Genomic DNA, 20,082 nt, shown 5'->3' with positions numbered 1-20,082 from the left:
ATATTTATAGATAAATGTAATTATGTTTAATTATAATGTTAAGTATTTATATTTATAAATAATCTTCTAAAATATCGCCGTTAAAAATGCATCATGATCTGGTGTTCAAGACCAAATAATCTAAGCCAATTATATTTGAGATAAATCATTTTTAAGAACATATTTAATTGATAAAAATATTGAAACTTTAGAAATGTTGAAATGTTGAAATAAAAAATACTTCACTGTAATTGGTTCATTTGTGCAGAACTAATTAACTAATCGTGTAAACTGAATACATACTAGCCTACGGCAAGTACAATAATGATTTCATAGTATTTGTATGTGGTAGGAACTAATATTATGCACGAACCAATAAAGTTTTAAGTAAATTAGTCAACAAGAATATATTTTATAAAAAAATTATACATTAATGAAGTATTTAATCTTATTTTAGTGCTCTTCTCTCATTATGCATTATTTAAAATGCAGAAAACACTATAATTTTTTTTTAAAATTGTATTTCATCTTGTTTTAGTGCTCTTCTCTCATTATGCATTTTTTAAAATGCAGAAAACACAATAATTTAAAAAAAAAATTGTATTTCATCTTTATGATCTACATTTCTTGTGTTTAAAATCCAAAAATTATTTTAAAAAAATACATATTTTTATTATTTATAATCTTCCTAAAATTTATTTTCTTTATCTTTCTCTACATTTTGTAGGGAGTTTAACCAACGCCCATTAAAGTCACATAATACATTTGGAAAATTTAACAATTTACAAATATAATTGAACCATAAACAGAAGTTAATCAAAAGGAAAAAGTCGCCTTTAAATTTCTAATCCGGCCGCCTCTATACCTCATTTTTTCCGTCAAACCGAGCTGTTATTGTTTTTTTTTATTAGTTTTTTATAATAACCAGACAATGGACTTCAACTTTCCAGATAAAATATTAGTTGTTTTCTGATTATGCAAGTTAACTGCCATTCCATATCAAGTTCTTCCGTTTATTGACTGTAGATTTACATCTGTTTGCGGTCAGGAAAAAGTGATCTCGTCCGAACGATCCGCGAAATTTCCCTTCTACAATGTTGTTGGTCGTTAATGACGGCAAGTGGCGCAAGTACTGACGGCAGAATCGCACTTTTTTATCTGAGACTCCTGTCAAAATTCAACTGATCTGAGGAATTTTACGCTTATGTTGGCTCGAACAATACTTTCAATATTGATCGCGAGAATTATTAGTTTTGATCGAGTGAAGAATTTCAGGGATTGAAGATGTTCAAGATGTTTAAGAAGCCGAGGGAGGAGCCCTCGGCCATCTCCTCCATAGACAAACTAAACGAGGTTTTTGCCTTTTCTCAAAACTGCCTCACATACTCTTTTTCCAATTTATTATATGTTTATGAAAATCTGGTAAATGGAGATTTGCCTGGAGGTTAGAGGGGAGTTTTATTGAGTGAAAAGCTGCTCTTTTGGGCTGTTTTAGGTACCTTTTAATGTTGTAGAGTGGGCAGAAATGGATACTTTTCAGAAAGTTTCGTTTTTGGATTAAGGTAGAGGGAAGAAATCTATATTTTTTAAATTTGCTTTTAATTTTTCGGTTTAAGTGTGTCGGGAGCGCAGTAAATTTCAGTTGTACTGCGTCATAAGACGGCAAAATTGTACATTTTAGATGGGTTTTGAGATTTTTCGATTCTACGTTAACCATCTAGAGTTTTGATTTCTAAGATTAGAAGAATCAGCAAGACTATTTTTTTTTTTCTTTCTTCTTTTTCATTTGATGTGTATGGAGAGAAAGACAAATTGCTGGTCCGATGCGTTCTAAGGGAGCTAAGATGGGACAAGTTGATCTACCTTATATATTGGATGAAGTGCAGATGAATTTGATTCTGATTTTGGCATTTTTGGATCTGTACCTTTGATATGCAGGGCGGTGGTTTGCACTATTTATAAGTACAAAGTTATTTATCGCCAGATCCACTATTTTTTTCAATGTGAATTAGGAAGATGTGTTTTACTCTTTAGATGTCGTACTATGCTTGTCAAAAATAAATGGATCGTATTTGTAAGGCTTGACCTACGTTTATATTTATAGATAGGGTCATGGGGCGACTTACTAGAAATTGAACTGTATGGTACTCTCACTTGAAAAAATTGTGCAATACCACTGAACTGTTTAATGACTTCTTCAGATTTTTATTCTTATACTGCCCGTTTCAGTCTTTTGCATCTTTTGAAATGTAAGATAAGCTTTTAAATGCTTATTATAGAAGGTATTCTTGTGTTTTTGATAATGAGGTATGCCCGGGGAAATGTAGATATCCTGTGCAGGAGGAATGTAATGTAGGACAATTAGTAGTTGGCAAAGGGAATGGGCTTGTTACAGACAAATGCTTACTTGTTACAGGAAAAAGGCCTGATCTTTGCCTTCAGATGCCTTTGTAGTGGAGGTTTGGTCAGGGCACTGATATATTTTGGTCCTTGTATGTAGATAAAAAATATACATGGGGAGACAATTGAATTAGTCTTTGTGATCCGTATGTATGACATTGTTTCTCTTTGATTCTATCCACAAAGTTTCTATGTTATAAACTTGGTGGTAGGAAAGAGCTAATAGACCTAGTGATTGGTTGGGTTTTAATATTATGCCCTGGATGCTCTTGCCAAGTAACTGATCGACAAGCAGTCAAATAAGGGGTTATAGTTGTATATGCAATTTATTGCAATGCCATATGATAATTAGAAATCCCATGGCTCGTTGCCTAAGGCAACCATAGCCAGTGAAAGCTGAATAGGATGATGACAAGTTAAATGATGGTTTACATTTATTTTCTTTCTTTTCAATCTGAATTTATTATGATTACCTACTGAATTTTTCTTAGTTGATTGGCAAAGTCTTCATCACAATTCTTATCCAGAATTTGATCGCACTGGTTGAGAAATCCATCCATCCCTAACCACAGAAACAAAGAGTCTCAGAAATAATCTTCACATGTTATTGAAGGACTCTTCAATTCAGAACCCTTGCACAACTGTCTGACCAGTCCAGCCATAACTGGTGAATGTCATATTATTGATGGGCTCATTGCACCTTACTGTTGTTTATAACGTAGCCAATAAATTGTTGATGGCATACATTAACCTAGATGAAAAATCAAAACCTTTGTTGCCCATGCACCATTGTCTCATCTTTGAGACAAACAAAACCTATCCACGGGTATTGTTTTCTGTAACTCATTCCCCAAAATTGTTCTGTGCCTTAATGCAGGTAGTTGATGCAGTGAATATCATCTGGTATTGCTGTTAGTAGTTCATTCCTCAAATTGCCCCGTGCCTTAGTGTACTCAACACATTTAATGCTGTATACGTTATCATCATATAAGTGGCTGTGAAATCTGCAGCTGTAGGCATTGACTTGTAGTACCATATCTTGTTCAATTAGATTCCCAAGTCACCATAACTGATCTTTCACTTGTCTTGTTCATAATGGTAACCTCTTGCAAGTACTGCTACATAACTTCAGTTACGTATGTAATGTTGTCTGTATTTTTCAAATATCTTATACTTGCATTGCCTCATCCTATTCTACAGCAATCTTCTCCTTGTCAAATCAAATTATTAAGCTTTCACAATCTTATCCATTTGTTAGATTGTCCTAAAGCTGAAAAAATGTCAATATGAAGTTTTTTTTTGCAAACTCTGAAACAATCTTCTAATTTTCTTATGCTTAGTATTCAATCGCTTCTGCAATTTTTTCACCCTCACAACAATGTCCTGGGAGGTTACTACAAAAGCACTAGCAGGCTTATCGTGTCACGTTGTCCAAAAGAAGTTGCAACTATGGATGGGGCCATTTTATCAACTTTTCAGTTTTCAGTAATAGTTTCTTTATTAAATTGTCATTTGTTTGCATACTGCAATAAGGGTCTGAGAAAAAATAAGATGCAACACTGCATTTAAATTATATTTGTCGGCAGAAAACTTTAATTTGATCACTATCAGAATGCATGGAGACCATCAGATTGGGGCCAATTAAGAAATGCCCCTTGAAAGCAGCACATTGCCACAGACAACATTTGCTTAGTCATAATAGAACCAGAAGAAAAGCTGTTAGAGAACTAAAGTTTGACCATGTTTGTACAAATTCAAAGGCATGTGTGACAGTCAATGAAAGGTTACAATTCCAATTATGGAAGAAGTCATGAGAAATCCTGATTCTCTAGCATATTGATGAGTGAAATAAGGTCCAATAAATAAGACACGGTTTGGTGACACACAAGTTGCATATCTGTTTGTATGTAAATGTATGCCAATGTTTTTGTTTCACCTGTTACCACCATGGAACAACAAGTCCATTACTTCTCTGATAGCACACAACTGTTTTGGTTCTCCTCAATTGCTCAGAGAAACCTAATTTTATTGTTTCTCAATATTTATGCTAGCATGGAAACTGATTCTTCTTCTATTCCAAAATCGTTTATGCTTGTTTATTAAGCTACTCAACTATTCCTGATATCTAAAGTTACTATCACTTGGTGGCGCATTTTTGAAGGATAAAATATTACTAAAACCAATCTTGAGAGAGGATTATTTATCTTTCTTTCTAGAAGCAAATGTATTATCTTCATTTGTATTGTTTCTCCATTTTCAGTACAGACTATTGGTTGTAATATTATTATCTGCAGTTCTTTGAGAGCAGATGAAATTTCCAAACTTGTCGTATGTGAGAGATATGTTTTATGTGTTTACTAACATCTATTAATATGATTTATTTGTGTCCTCGTGTCAGACTTTGGAAATGTTGGAGAAGAAAGAGAAAGTTTTGCAGAAAAAAATCTCTGCAGAGATTGGAAAAGCTAAGGAGTACACACGGGTCAAAAATAAGAGGGGTATGGCTGCATGCTTTAAAATTTTAAGTGAATGTGAATGAGTTAAAATTATTAACTTAAATGTATTAGGGGCCCTTCTTGGACAAATAATATATATATATATATTATAAATTGATACATTGGTCATTTGAATCAGACTTTGGAAGCCAAAGAGTTGACGTGGAACTCAGAAAAGAGCTCAAATCACCTAATTCTGGAATATTAGGATTACTGATTTCAATACACCCAATAGCCTGAAAATTGGCAGTAACTCGGCAAAAACTAGGTTTACAAAATTTGACATAGAATGAAGTCCAACTCTGGAGTACTCATGGAATTGTGATTTTTTGCAATTATTTATATGGATCTTGTAGAAACTTGCAAATTTTGTGTTTTAATTTGTAACATAGCATTTATTATCGTGTTGTCACTCTGACATGTCATGTCTTGCAGGAACAGGAGTTTTATCATATCTTTCCTTCAATTCTTTGATTTTTTGAATGGAAGGCAACAGAAGCTTGGAATAACAGTGACAGGAAATCTGGACAGGATTTCTCTCCTTGTTTGAGAGAGGGAGATCTGTCTAATAATAATATATGTATGATATTTTCTTCACATCTGTCTTGAACTTAGAAAGATGACAAAACTTGTCATATTCTTCCCATCATTTCTATGAATTTAAATTGAAGCTACTAGGTTCTGGTATGGGATGGGTGCGGGTTTGTGTAATATTCCCAAATGGGATACTAAAAATGAGACCACAAAATCTGCAAACTAGGGCATAAATTGATAACAATAAAAACTTCTGCACTAGGGGACAAATCTGGAAATGAACTTGCATCAGATTATTTTCATTACATCTTAAGATTTCAGAACAGATTTAGGACTATAAACAGAATTTCAGAGTGTTATTATGATCTGAAATAATTACAACATAACCCAGAATTTTCAGAAATACATATCTGATTTTCCTCTATTTTTTCTGAGTCTTGCACAGGAAAATAGAAGTATTTGGCACAAGAATACCTCAGATTTATTTCTGAACTTTATCAAACCCCAGCCATCCTTCAAACTGGTGCTAGGCTCCCAAAAAGAACAGCAAACAGACTGATTTGGCTTCTCTTTTACAGCCATCCCAAAAGGTTCTTAGAACTTGACAATGTAAAGCTGTAGATGTTCACCAATTTGATTCTTCAATGCTAATATCTTTCTCTAATTAGCCTCCATCCTCATAATTTCATAAATACTTGCAGCTTTAGAATTTGAAATGTGTCAGGGATTCACAAGTTGGAGTTATTATATCAAAATGCACCCTTCTAATTAGGGAGAGCCCATGTGTCTCACCAAAACTAGGGATACTGAAGGATGTGAATTTTGAATCATCAAGCAAAGTTACAGCAGAAATATATATGAATCTTCATCACATAATGAGCTCTAAATGAGCCCTTAGGGTGTTTCATAACAACTTCTAAAAAGATATATCAATCTTCACCCTTGATAGTCCACCTCTTAATCTAACGCTCCAAAATAAAAACCTGAAGTATGCACCAATTGAACTCCTTGAAGCTGGGCACCCACCTTGACTTTTTATCACATATCTTTATTAAGTCACTTAGCCCATTTGGTTGCTGGAATTAGAATGGAATTGGCATTCGGAATTCTTAAAAAATTCTAATCCATTGTTTGGGTCCACACAATCAGAATTGGAATTGGGAAAAAGTGGAATCCGGTATCCCCATTTGATCCCCAAAACAAGGATTCCAAATTCCTTCAAAATACTTGTTATTTGGAATTCCCGTTTTAATTCTCATTTTTTGAAAATGAGGATTTCAACTAAAGTAAAATTTAATTGGGTTTGACATCCGGATGCCCATTTCGGGGTACCTTTTTTTGCACTAATTTTTGAAATTTAATTTTTTTAAATGGGGGGAAAATTTTCCACTATTACTTGCTCATATATTTGCCACTGTTGAGTAATTTATTAGGGTTTTTCCGCCTGATCCACCTCGGTAGTTACTGCAAAAAAGTTTAGTGAAATAACTTTTTCACATACATTGTTTCTCAGTTAAATGAATCGTATGCAGGACAAAAACAATCTACTCTATTGATTTTTTTCTGGCGTAAAAGTGTTTCCAGGTAAGATTTCGTACAATTTTAATATAAACATTTAGACTTTGCACCTATGAGTTTGAATGTTGTGATGATCAAATTTTTTATTGGTCTCTACAAATATATATTTTTAATGGGATGTTTTTGACTCTTATTTCATCAATTCTTGTGATTCGGATTCATTCAACAAGGCTTGAATAATATACATATTTCATATTAGTAATTATGTGAATTATAATCAATGGTATTTTTTTTATAGAACAAGAGTCATAAAGGTTTTAGTATTCATTAGTACAATCTCATCCTCGTCTGTTATGATAATGTTTACTTTCAACATGACTTAATCTTTTTATACTTGTTAAAAATGTTTGGACTCCAACAAACCAAATAAGTATTGAATTTTTTTGCATGATGATAATGCTATAGCTAGACGATAATATTTTGCATGCTATTTTGGCTAGTATTCCAATTCCACAATGTGCAACCAAACGAAGGAAATCTATATTCTCACAATGAATCCTTGGTCAACCAAACAGTCCCAAATTGCATTCCCTAATCATAATCTAGATTCCAAATTCCAGAATCCCAAAGCCAGCATTCCAAATTACAATGCTTAATTTATATTCCAGCAACCAAACGGGCCCTTAAGTACATGAAAGAGGGGATAACTTTAAAAGTGAAGTCCCTTGGCTGCATCACTTAAAGTTGCTTAAAAAGATATGTCTAACTGAAAATAAGTTAAACTCACTTAAGTTGCATTAAAACTTAAAAGATGTGCACTCAACTTAAAATTTGAATCTAAAACAAGCCAAGAACTTCATTTCTTACCCAATGCTGCTTTACATCCTCATCTTCTTGGGTAATCCAAGGAAAGACAACTAACTGCTGCTAAGTGTCTTACTTTGAGTTATTAGAATCCTCCCCACCCAAAGAATGTTTGTCCTTAAGCATTTGAAGGCTAGGATGTTTGAGTATCTCCTCTCCTTCCCATGTTGCATCCTCCAAAGGCAAGTTTTTTTATTTAATAAGATATTTAAAAATTACCTTATTCCTCAACTTTTTCTCCCTTACTTGTGTTGGTTCCCAAAACTGCAGATTGGAAATCCAAGACCCTACCACTTCTCCGATAGGATTCCGCAATCAGTTTTGGCCAACGAATGAGAATCACTGTAATGTCCCCATTTTAGCAGTTGACCAAGTGTGTGTGCGTTAGCCTTGTTCTACATGGTCCCGTGGGCTAACGAAGGGTTTAATGGGATCCTGGAGTGTTTTGGCCTAGTCATTTCCAATTTGGGCCAAAACGAAGTTTATTTACTCAGTTTTAGGCATACTTACTATTTTTAGTAAGTCGGCAGGACACAGTGCAGGTCAATTTTGGTGATTGGATTCAATACTCCTCGGTGAGAGCTTTCCGATGGGCTATCACTCGCATTATTCGGAGTCCGATTGCTAATACATTTTAATGCCTGAAGTTTTATTAAAGTAACGTCTAATTTAATTGTAAAATATTAAAGTGTTACTTTAATATTTATTTTATGGTGATGTGTACCCAAGGGAGACATAAGGGGTATTTTAATATATGTTTTATATATTACACATCTTTTATCCCACATTGCCCATATGAGTTGAGCGGACCCTTGGAAATAGAATAAAAGGAAGCATTTGTGGCTTCATTAGGCAGGTTGAATATGAGAAGAAATTGGTGTGTGAGTTGCAGCTCCGTTCTTGGCATTTGAGGACGTCTATCCTCTCTTGTAACATTCTAGACGTCATTCCCTTGGGGTTTGGCCTTTGGAATTCTTTGTTATTGGCTTCATTATCAAGCAGTTTAGCTGCATTTCCAGCTACAGGCAGATTTAGTATTTTGCTCATATCTTCTTCACTACTTGTCCGACGCTTATGCCACTTGGAGGGAATGGTATTATAAAGGTAGTGGACTGATTGAAGGACAAAGTATTGTAGCAGCAAGTTTGTAAGCATGGGCTAGAGTCTTATGTCAATACTGCTGAAGTAATTAGTGAGTTGATAAATCTGCCATGTATTTGGTTTTATGAATTCTGAAAATAACATTTTATTAGCAGTAGTTCATTTCCACTTTGCATATCATTGTAGTTTCTTTCTTGTTTATGTTGTATGATACCAATTCCATGCACGAAACACAACAAACAATAAACGTTTGATTTTCGGAGTTATAAGGGGTTTAAAACATTAAACGGAGAAATAAGAAGTTGAATGCAAACTATTTGACGTAATTCCTTTCAGCAATTTGGTTTAGTTTTTTTGGGACATCCAGGGGTGCCCATTACAGTGGTATCAGAGCTATAAGTCCTGCCATCCTGTGGAGGTCTTATAGGGAATTTGGAACAGCCGGATAGAGGGAAAAAGTGTTTGATGAAATGTCAAAACACTAAAATCAGAAATAAGTAAAAAACACAGGCTAAGCATTTATGTTTGAGCATGCGACAGGGGTCTTATAATTTCCGCGATACCAGAGCAAGACAAAATAGGATTTCAGACTTGCAAAGCAAACAGTCTAGTACGTCCGTGCAGGTGGACATTGAATCCAACCATATAGACACAGAGGAGATATTCTTTGATCAGGACAATAATATGGGTGATCGAGATGACAGGAATACAGGATTAGGCGGAGGCGGAAATGCTGGTCCAGATCAGGGGGAGGTACTGTTCAGACAGCTACTGGATACATTAGAGCAGGGGCAGCGTATGCAGCAGGAGCAGAATAGGCAAATGGACATGATGTTGCAGCTCATGGCTAGACAGATGGGTGTCAATATTAATCCAGGTGATGCCAACAACAGAAACAATAACAACGAGGGAAACAATAACAATGGGGGAAACAATAACCATGGAGGCCAAGGCAACAACAATGGTCCTGAGAATAACATTAATGGTAATAATGGACACGGCAACAATGGGAATGAGGCTGATAACTTTAGACACGTTGCATGCCCAGCACGGACTGCGAGCTCGAGACCTCTTCTACCCACCTTCCCACCCAGAGATCCGGTTCAACCAATAAATGAACCGCAGATTACCGAGTTACAGGATCAGTTCAGAAGGGACTGGGAGGCTAGTGGACCGGAGTTTCAGGCGGATATTTCTCTTAGAGATTATATGGACTTGAGGATGAGACACATGCCTAAAGCAGGAGGGAGGAATCAAAACTTTGAGCTGAGGAAGAAAGTTGGAAAACTTTCTTTACCTTATTATGATGCTTCAGAGAAGATGACTGCATGAGCTTGGGTGCAGAAGGTAGATACATACTTGCAGCTAAATCCTATGCCTGAGGAGGAGGCTATCAAGTATGCGGCTATGCACTTGGATGGCGTTGCACATGAATGGTGGCATCATGGCATGGTGACTTTGGGGCATAATCAGATTACATCCTATGAGGAATTCACCGAAACATTGATTGAGAGATTTGACGCTAAGGATCCCGAGTTACATTTCAAGGAGCTAGCACAGTTAAAACAGTTAGGTTCTGTGGATGCTTACATTGTCGAGTTTCAGCACTTGTCTGTACTTGTTACTGATATCTCTCCTAGGAGATTGGTGGTGTTATTTTGTGATGGTTTTGCTGATCCATTATGAGGTTGGGTGAAAGGACATGATCCACTTACCTTAGCTGAAGCAACTAAAAAGACACGAGATTTAGCCCCTTCGGTATACAAAGGAAAAAACCATTCAACAGATTCTTCCTACCGCAAGGACAAAGACAAAAAACCGTTTCAGAAAGAGTATAGCAAACCCAAAGAAGGATCAAAAGGACTAGACAATGAAACCTTGAATGAACTTCGAAAGAAGAAGCCGTGCTTCCATTGTAGAGAGCCTTGGGACTTATCTCATAAATGTTCTCTCAAGGCTAAGGCAAATCAAATGGAGTATTTTTCAGCAGAAGAGTCAGAGTCAGAAGGGGAGGATCAGCACTCCGATTCAGATGAGGGTAACACTATAGAGGAGAGCAACATTCCTAAGGATGATAGATTGTTGGCACGCTTGACAAGGGTCCAAAAGGCAATCACATTTAAGGTCAGGGGTACTATCCAGGGGCAGAAAGTGATATCTCTTATTGACACTGGGGCTACACATAACTTCATAGATGCACAGTTGGTAGCCAAGAGAGGGTTACAGATAGAGGAGCATGATGGGTTTAGAGTGATGGTGGCTAATGGTGATAAGTTATTATGCACTCGGAAGATATCTAATCTTCGCATCAGGTTTGGAGATGGCTACGAGTTGGAGGATGAGTTCTATGTTGTGGACATGGGAGATTATGATGTCATCCTCGGCATGACATGGATGGCTTCACTAGTTGAGTTCACACTCAATCTAGCGAAATTGGAGATGAGATTCTAGCATGAGGGCAGAACTGTGGTACTTAGAGGACTTTCAGATGGAGGTTGCAGAGTAGTGTCCTTGAGGAGAATGCAGAGACTTTTTCGTCATGATGACATAGAGTGGGCGACAGAGTGCTACATTATGCCAACTTCACCAGAGCCACAAGAAAAGAGTCATCCACCAGATATCCAGAAGATACTTGATAGACACGCTAAAGTATTTAGCGATATTCCTCATGGGGTTCCTCCTGATAGAGGGATGGAACATGTTATTGAACTCGAGGAGGGAGCCAAGCCAGTTATGGTTACTCCCTATCGTCATCCTAAGAAACACAAGGATGAGATAGAGAAGGCGATTAAGGATTTGTTGGAGATGGGGCATATCAGGCCTAGTAAGAGCCCCTTTGCTTCAGTAGTAGTATTGGTAAAGAAGAAGGATGGGACGATGCGCATGTGCATCGATTACAGGTCACTGAATAAGAAAACAATTAAAAACAGGTATCCCATTCCTAGGATTGATGAGCTGATTGATGAGTTGCATGGGGCATGCTTCTTCACCAAAATTGATTTGCGATCCGGATACCATCAGATCAAGATGAGAGCAAAGGACATTGAGAAAACAGCCTTCCGATGTCACTATGGCCACTTTGAGTTCATGGTTATGCCATTTGGTCTAACCAATGCACCTACTACATTTCAAAGTTGTATGAACCAGGTATTCAGGAAGCAGTTGAGGAGATTTGTCTTGATCTTTTTTGATGACATCTTGGTCTTCAATAAGACCTGGGAGGAGCACTTACATCATCTGGAGGAGGTGTTATCTATTCTAGAGAGAGAGTCATTGTATGCCAAGGAATCTAAATGTGAGTTTGGCATGACTGAGCTCCTTTACCTTGGGCATATCATTAGTGCAGATGGCGTTCGGGTTGATCTCGAAAAGATTAGAGCTATTGTAGAGTGGCCTACTCCCACAAACCTTACACAACTTAAGGGATTCTTTGGTTTATGTGGTTTTTATAGAGGTTTGTTAAGGGATTCTCACAGATTGCTACACCTTTGACAGATCTTACCAGGAAAGGAGCCTTCGTGTGGACAGGGGCAGCACAGAGGTGTTTTGAGCATTTCAAGCAGGTAATGTCTTCATGTCCAGTTCTAGCTCTACCTTATTTCACGAAGCCTTTTGAGCTTCATTGTGATGCATCAGGTGATGGGATTGGAGCAGTATTGATGCAGGAGAAGCATCCCATTGCATTCGAGAGTAGGAAGCTCCGGGGAGTTGAGAAAAGTTATTCTATCTATGATCGGGAGATGTTGGCCATAATGCATGCATTGGCCAAATTTTGATCATATTTGGTAGGTGGATGTTTTTTGATCAAGACTGATCACAACAGTATTAAATACTTCATGAGCCAACGTGATCTTAATGACCCCAACAAAAATGGGTGACTAAATTGCAGGCTTATGACTTTGACATAGAGTTTGTCAAAGGTAAGAAAAATGTGGTGGCTGATGCCTTATCTCGGAGACCTCACTTATGTGCTCTGGCAGAGATTTCAGGAGATTGGAGAGATCGGATTATAGCAGAGTATGTCGGAGATGCTTGGGCTTCTGGATTGATTTCAGGTACCATACAGGATGATCGCTATGAGGGATAGATGGATTGATCAGAGTTCAGGACAGGGTTTATTTAATTCCGTCATCACATTTGAGAGAGGCGATACTGAAGGCATTTCATGATGCACCCACAGCTGGACATCCGGGGGTCTTCAAGACCTACAGGCAGATCCGAGAGCGGTTTTCATGGAAAGGCTCAAGGATGATGTTCAGAGGTATGTCAAGGAGTGTGTGGTTTGTCAACAGAATAAGGGAGAGCACACATTTCGTGCAGGTTTATTACAGCCCTTGCCCATTCCTGATAGGAAATGGGAAAGTATTTCGATGGACTTCATCACTGGTTTACCACGAGTGCAGGGAAGGGATTGCATCTATGTGGTGGTGGACCGCTTGACGAAGTTTGTTCACTTCTTTGCTATTCCGTCCACTTACACAGCAGCACAGGTGGCAGATCATTTCTTTAGAGAGATATTCAGGTTACATGGGCTGCCCAAATTCATTGTCAGCGACCAGGATAGTAAGTTTATGAGTGTTTTTTTGCAAGAGTTTTTTAGGTTGTGTGGTACAGATCTTACACCTAGCACTAGTTATCATCCACAAACAGATGGGCAAACAGAGATTGTGAATAAATGGGCGGAAGGATATTTGAGGAACTATGTAACTACACAACAAAATGCTTGGATCAGATGGTTGCATATGGGAGAGTATTGTTATAACACCACTTATCATATGTCTATCAAGATGACTCTTTTAATGGCACTCTATGGTTATGAAGCACCTAGCTTCATGGATTTAGTTTTGGGGGACAATAGAGTGCCCAAAGCCAAAAACTTATTGCAGGATAGTCAGGACATCCTGAAAGTGCTCAAAGAGAATATACAACAGGCCTAGAATCAACAGAAATTGTATGTTGATCAGCACCAAATAGAGCGTAGCTTCGAGGTAGGGATATGGTTTACTTGAGGCTACAACCATATAGACAGTCATCGCTCAAGAAGAGCGGAGCTGAAAAGTTGAAACCTAGATTTTATGGTCCCTACAGGGTGATTCGCAAAGTGGGCAAAGTTGCCTATGAGCTTGAGCTTCTGGTGGGGCAATCGAGTGTACAATGTGTTTCATGTGTCTAGGCTTAAGAAAGCCATTGGTCAGAGTGTAGTGCCTTCTGCAGATTTACCCCCTTTGGATGAGGAGGGGAAGCTTGTGTTAGTACCCGAGGCTATTCTGGACACCAGAGAGAGGAAGCTTAGAAACAGGTTAGTGAAGGAGTATTTGGTCAGATGGAAAGACTTGCCGGAGGAAGATTCTACATGGGAGAGTGAGCAGGTTATTCAGCAGGCTAGACTGAGATTGCTTGAGGACAAGCAATTTCAAGGGGGGCAGACTGTAATGTCCCCATTTTAGCAGTTGACCAAGTGTGTGTGCATTAGCCTTGTTCTACATGGTCCCGAGGGCTAACGAAGGGTTTAATGGGATCTTGGAGTGTTTTGGCCTAGTCATTTTCAATTTGGGCCAAAACGAAGTTGATTTACTCAGTTTCAGGCATACTTACTATTTTTAGTAAGTCGGCAGGACACAGTGCAGGTCAATTTTGGTGATTGGATTCGATACTCCTCGGTGAGAGCTTTCCGATGAGCTATCACTCGCATTATTTGGAGTCCGATTGCTAATACATTTTAATGCCTGAAGTTTTATTAAAGTAACGTCTAATTTAATTGTAAAATATTAAAATGTTACTTTAATATTTATTTTATGGTGATGTGTACCCAAGGGAGACATAAGGGGTATTTTAATATATGTTTTATATATTACACATCTTTTATCCCACATTGCCCATATGAGTTGAGCAGACCCTTGGAAATAGAATAAAAGGAAGCATTTGTGGCTTCATTAGGCAAGTTGAATATGAGAAGAAATTGGTGTGTGAGTTGTAGCTCCGTTCTTGGCATTTGAGGACGTCTATCCCCTCTTGTAACATTCTAGATGTCATTCCTTTGGGGTTTGGCCTTTGGAATTCTTTGTTATTGGCTTCATTATCAGGCAGTTTAGTTGCATTTTCGGCTACAGGCAGATTTGGTATTTTGCTCATATCTTGTTCACTACTTGTCCGACGCTTATGCCACTTGGAGGGAATGGTATTATGAAGGTAGTGGACTGATTGAAGGACAAAGTATTGTAGCAGCAAGTTCGTAAGCATGGGCTGGAGTCTTATGTCAATACTGCTGAAGTAATTAGTGAGTTGATAAATCTGCCATGTATTTGGTTTTATAAATTCTGAAAATAACATTTTATTAGCAGCGGTTCATTTCCACTTTGCATATCATTGTAGTTTCTTTCTTGTTTATGTTGTATGATACCAATTCCATGCACGAAACACAACAAACAATAAACGTTTGATTTTCGAATTTACAAGGGGTTTAAAACATTAAACGGAGAAATAAGAAGTTGAATGCAAACTATTTGACGTAATTCCTTTCAGCAATTTGGTTTAGTTTTTTTGGGACATCCAGGGGTGCCCATTACAATCACCTTGATTCCCCTACACTTCAAGCTCCACTGCACCTAGGCGGGTAGACCTTCTCCTTAAACCTGATCACTTAGTTCAGAGCTTTTCTAAAGCGAATTTAAGCTTTGGAGTTCTCTGACTAGCAAGGTCTTTGAACTTGATGAAACTGAAACTGAATGCTGAGTACTTGAAATAATTGAATGTTTTGTATAAGGTCTTGTTAATAATGGATTTTGATGCTTGTAGGAAGGAATATATAGATTTTATGACTTCAATAATAGAAAGACCAGTGTCTCTACTCATCCGGGCAATAGAGTCAACTTCAATGAATTTTCGTGTACAACTTTATAAAATTCTTATGCACTTGAACTGCCAACAATTTAATAATCAAGATGCGACAAACCAAATATTATGCAATCTTAAATTAGTCCAGATTGAGCTTTAACTCCTCTAGTAGGGAGACAAACTAGACACAGATACGGAAACAATTTAATATTTTACAATATCTGTGATAATCAAATTTTTAATGCTAAATGACCATGTCCACTTATCCAACATTTAAATTGTATACAAAATTCCAAAAAATAATTACAAAGAACAATTCATCTACAGTTTAAATCTCCATACCATTTAAAAATAAACAAAGGACTTCTTATTTTATTATTAAAATAAAATAATTGAATTTATATTACAAGTCATATTTAAGCCCTTATTCCTCCATACAAATAAATATAAAATGCTTCTTGTTGAGAATATAACTGTTCAAATTTATGTCTGGTTTGTCTTCGAATCACAAGAGTTAAAGTACATTCTAGACTATTTTAAAATTGCGTTCATATATTTGCTCCGAACTACAAGAGTTAAAGTACATTCTAAACTATTTTAAAATTGCATTCATATATTTGATCTGTCACATCGTGATTACTAAATTGTTTATAATTGATGTGCATAGAGTTTAATAAAGTTGTATGTTTTAAACTTATAATATTGACTCTATCACCCTTCGGCACTGGTCTTTGTATTATTCATAATTCGCAATCCACACGTTGACAATTGTTTTATTTCTTTCCTTTGAAGAATTAATATATTCATTTGTTGCACTAATCTATACATGTTTTATTTTAAAAACATTCATATATTCATTTATTATTCTCAATTCATGATTTGCAAGTTAATGTTTTCTATAATTCTTGCCATTTGGGAAACTTTCAATACATTCACACTCTAATCAATCTGTTATAAGCATCTTGGATCTAAGTGTTTTGTCCAGGATTAGGTACACCCCCCTTGGTTTTGCAGAGCCAGAAGTGCAGGAACTCGGACCACACTGTTCAGTTCCGTCAAGTTGGCCATAACCGGTTAGATATCCCAACATCGAATTGGCAAGACTCATAGGATTCCAATTTGCGGTTTTGAAAACCAACAACTTGTAGAACAATTTCTAGTATAAATATCAATTTGCCCACTTCATCCATTGGAGGCAAATGTGTAGAAGGTGTCACATGCTGTCTACGTGTCTTTTTGAGGCATGACATATGGAATACATTGTGAATCTCACTGGTGGATGGCAGTTCCAGCTCACATGCCACTTCACCAATCCTCTTAGTCACCTTGAAAGACTCATAAAATCTGGATTTATGCTCTTTTGCCCCACTTATTTACAATGAAGACTATCTATAATGTTGAAGACATATAGATACCAAGTCTCCACATCAAAAGACCTCTCAACTCGATGACAATCAGTATATTTCTTCTTCTATTCTTGTGCAATTTGAATATTCTTCCTGAGCACTGTAACACCCCGCTCGGGAACCCAAGAGAAGTAAATAATAATATATTATTTATTTATTTATTAAAATCCAAAATTAATAATTTTTTTAAAAATATTTTAATAAAAAATCAATTAAAGAAAACATTATTATTTATTTCTCTTGGGTTCCTGAGCTGGGTGTTACAAGCACTTTGAGGATATCTTGATTTTCATTAGCCCACTCAATATATTTTGGAGCTCTAAAATCAGAATATTCCAAATCCACAAATGTAGAAGTTTTTTAACTATACAAAGTTCTGAAAGGTCTCATGCCAATGCTCATATGATATCATGATAACTAGTGCTACGGTTTAGTTCTGTTCCAGCCAACTTCATCCATTCTTGTCAAAAAATGTTGATGAATATGTGTGGTCTCTAACACTTACAATCCTCTCTGGCACTCCATGAAGTATGTAAGCTTGCTCAAAAAATAGACCAACAACTTGTTCAAATTCGAAAGGCACAAATATAAAAGGAGCTTACTTTGTAAGTCTGCTCACCACAACAAAAATACAATCCTTACCATTCGCCTCAGGCGGCCCTGTAATAAATTCCATAGATATCTACTTCTACTTTTGATTACGAATAGGAATTGGTTGTAGCATCCCTGCTGGAAAATAAATTTTGGCCTTGTTTCTTTGACACTCTAGACATTCTCACATGCTTAAGAACATCATCATTTATGCCCTTCCATGAGCTTTCATGGATGTTCTTGTATATTTTCAAATAACCAGGGTGACCAGCAAGCTGATTGCTAGAAACAACAGAAATAATTTTATGTTTAAACTCACTTTTGGGCACTAGGTAGATTCTATTGTAAAAGATGATATCATTAAGCATCTTATACCTGTCATCTTTAAATTTTCCATCTAACATATCAGAAGCATGCTGATTTCTGGCATATTCTACTAATATGTGATCCTTCCAAGTTGCTGAAATTTTTGAAATATATGCATCTAGTATACCAGTCTGTCTCAATTGAGCCAATTACCTAGAGTCTGCCTTAAAATCCTTACAATCAAATCTCTCAATCAATGCAATGCAAAACTGTTCATAAGAAACTGTTGCTTCATGTCCTTGCGTCATCAATTTGTGATATGAACACTCATTTGCCGCTCCTTCAAGATGAAGGGTAGCAAATTTGATGGCTTCAATCTCCTTCATCTGATTTAGGGCGGGATAAACATCCAATTTTTGAATCTAAGCCCTTGCTGTATACTTGGATGATTTATCAAAACTTGGTAAGGATAAACATCCCAATCTCTTTTGCAACCCATAATTTTCGTTCCCTTGGTTCCATTGCTTTTGCTTGGGCCTTGTGCATTTGGTGATCTCCAAGTAGTCTCTAAATGAGATTGCTGATTGAAAATCTGCCCCCAAAGCTTGATACTTAGCTTATATCTCAGCATCCTCATTGCCCTCCATAGATTCCTCTTTGTATAGGCTCATCTTCTTGTATGAAAGTAAGCATGAAAGGTCTAGATTGTGTTGATCCTAAAGGTTTTCTGGAAGAATGTTTCTTATTTTCTGTTGCTTCGCTACTTTCGTTTTTCCCTGAATGCCCCAAAGTCCTTCCATATGCTGTGTTATGAGCCTAATGACTCAAATAGAGGTTGTTACCATTCAACTGTCTATTCATGTCTGAAAATGTGTTTTGTTTCCTCTTCACTCGATAATGGTGGCTCATTCAAACCTGCCATTGTTCCTTTGAATTTTTTCAGGCTGTAACTACCTTTTCCACACTTGCAATGAACGTAGACAGGCTGCCAAGACTTGCAGCTAATGGGATACTAAAAAGGAAACATTAAAATTTGCAATCTAGGCATAAACGGATGACAAATAAAACCTCTGCAACTAGGGCATAAATCTGGAAATGAACTTGCATAAGATTATTCTCATTACATCTCAGATTTCAGAACAGAGTTAGAACCATAAACAGAAATTTCAGAGTGTTCTTGTGATTAGAAATAATTACACAAGATAACCCGAAATATCCAAAAAACCATGTTTGAAATTTTCCTAATTTTTCTGAGTTAAAAATAGAAAAATAGAGGAATTTAGTCACAAGAATACCTCAGATTTATTTCTGAGCTTTATCAAACCCTAGCCATCTCTCAAACTGTCGCTAGGCTCCCAACAAGACCAACAAACAAACTGATTTAGCTGCTCCTTTGCAGCTGTCTCAAAAGGTGCTCAGAACTTGGCAATTTACAGTTGTAGATGTTCCAATCCGAATCTTCAATGCTGACATCTTCTTCTAATTGTCCTCCAACCTGATAAATTCTTGCAGCCGTACAGTTTGCATTGTTTTAGGGTTTCACAAACTAGAGTTATTCTACTGAAACGGATTCTTCTGGTTGGAGTGAACTCGTGTGTCTAATAAAAAAAGGGATACTCAAGGGTTTGAATCCTCAAGCCAAGTTACAGAAGCAATATATAGAGATCTTCATCACATAACGATCTGTCAATGAGCCCTTTGCATGTTTTATAACAACTTCTAAAAAGATGAATTAATTTCCACCCTTCATAGTTCACCTCTTAGTCCAATACTCCAAAATAAAAACCCAAGGGCCCGTTTGGTTGCTGGAATACAACCGGAATAGGAATAGGAAATTAGAATATGATTTGTATTCTTTGTTTGGTGCGTGGAATAGGAATAGGGAATAGGAATACGTATTCTCATTTTAGCCCCAAAATGAGCTTTTGTCCATTCCAAAAAATACCTGTAATTGGAATTGCTATTCTTGCATTCATTTTCGCTTTCTCAAATTTGATTAAATTTTCAAATCCGCTTTGACCTGGGGTGAGCGCGGGAACTTTGTTTTCAATATT

The 20,082-nt window shown here is 36.7% G+C and overlaps 1 protein-coding gene across 1 annotated transcript in view; it reads left to right on the top strand.

Moving 5' to 3' along the window:
• The first annotated feature begins 1,009 nt into the window (after window positions 1-1,009).
• The window catches only part of LOC149548460 (vacuolar protein sorting-associated protein 32 homolog 1-like), a 34,570-nt gene continuing 15,497 nt past the window's right edge, over window positions 1,010-20,082 (top strand). Inside the window, exons 1-2 of the mRNA XM_089792523.1 lie at window positions 1,010-1,332; window positions 4,778-4,877. Coding sequence (XP_089648649.1) covers window positions 1,264-1,332; window positions 4,778-4,877 — 169 coding nt within the window. The 5' untranslated portion in view covers window positions 1,010-1,263. The remainder of the gene's footprint in view (window positions 1,333-4,777; window positions 4,878-20,082) is intronic.

This window comes from Cupressus sempervirens, chromosome 7 (genome assembly GCF_028749045.1).
Source record: "Cupressus sempervirens isolate cs-2001-9-10 chromosome 7, ASM2874904v1, whole genome shotgun sequence".
Taxonomy (NCBI): domain Eukaryota; kingdom Viridiplantae; phylum Streptophyta; class Pinopsida; order Cupressales; family Cupressaceae; genus Cupressus; species Cupressus sempervirens.
This window is presented reverse-complemented; position numbering and strand designations above follow the sequence as displayed.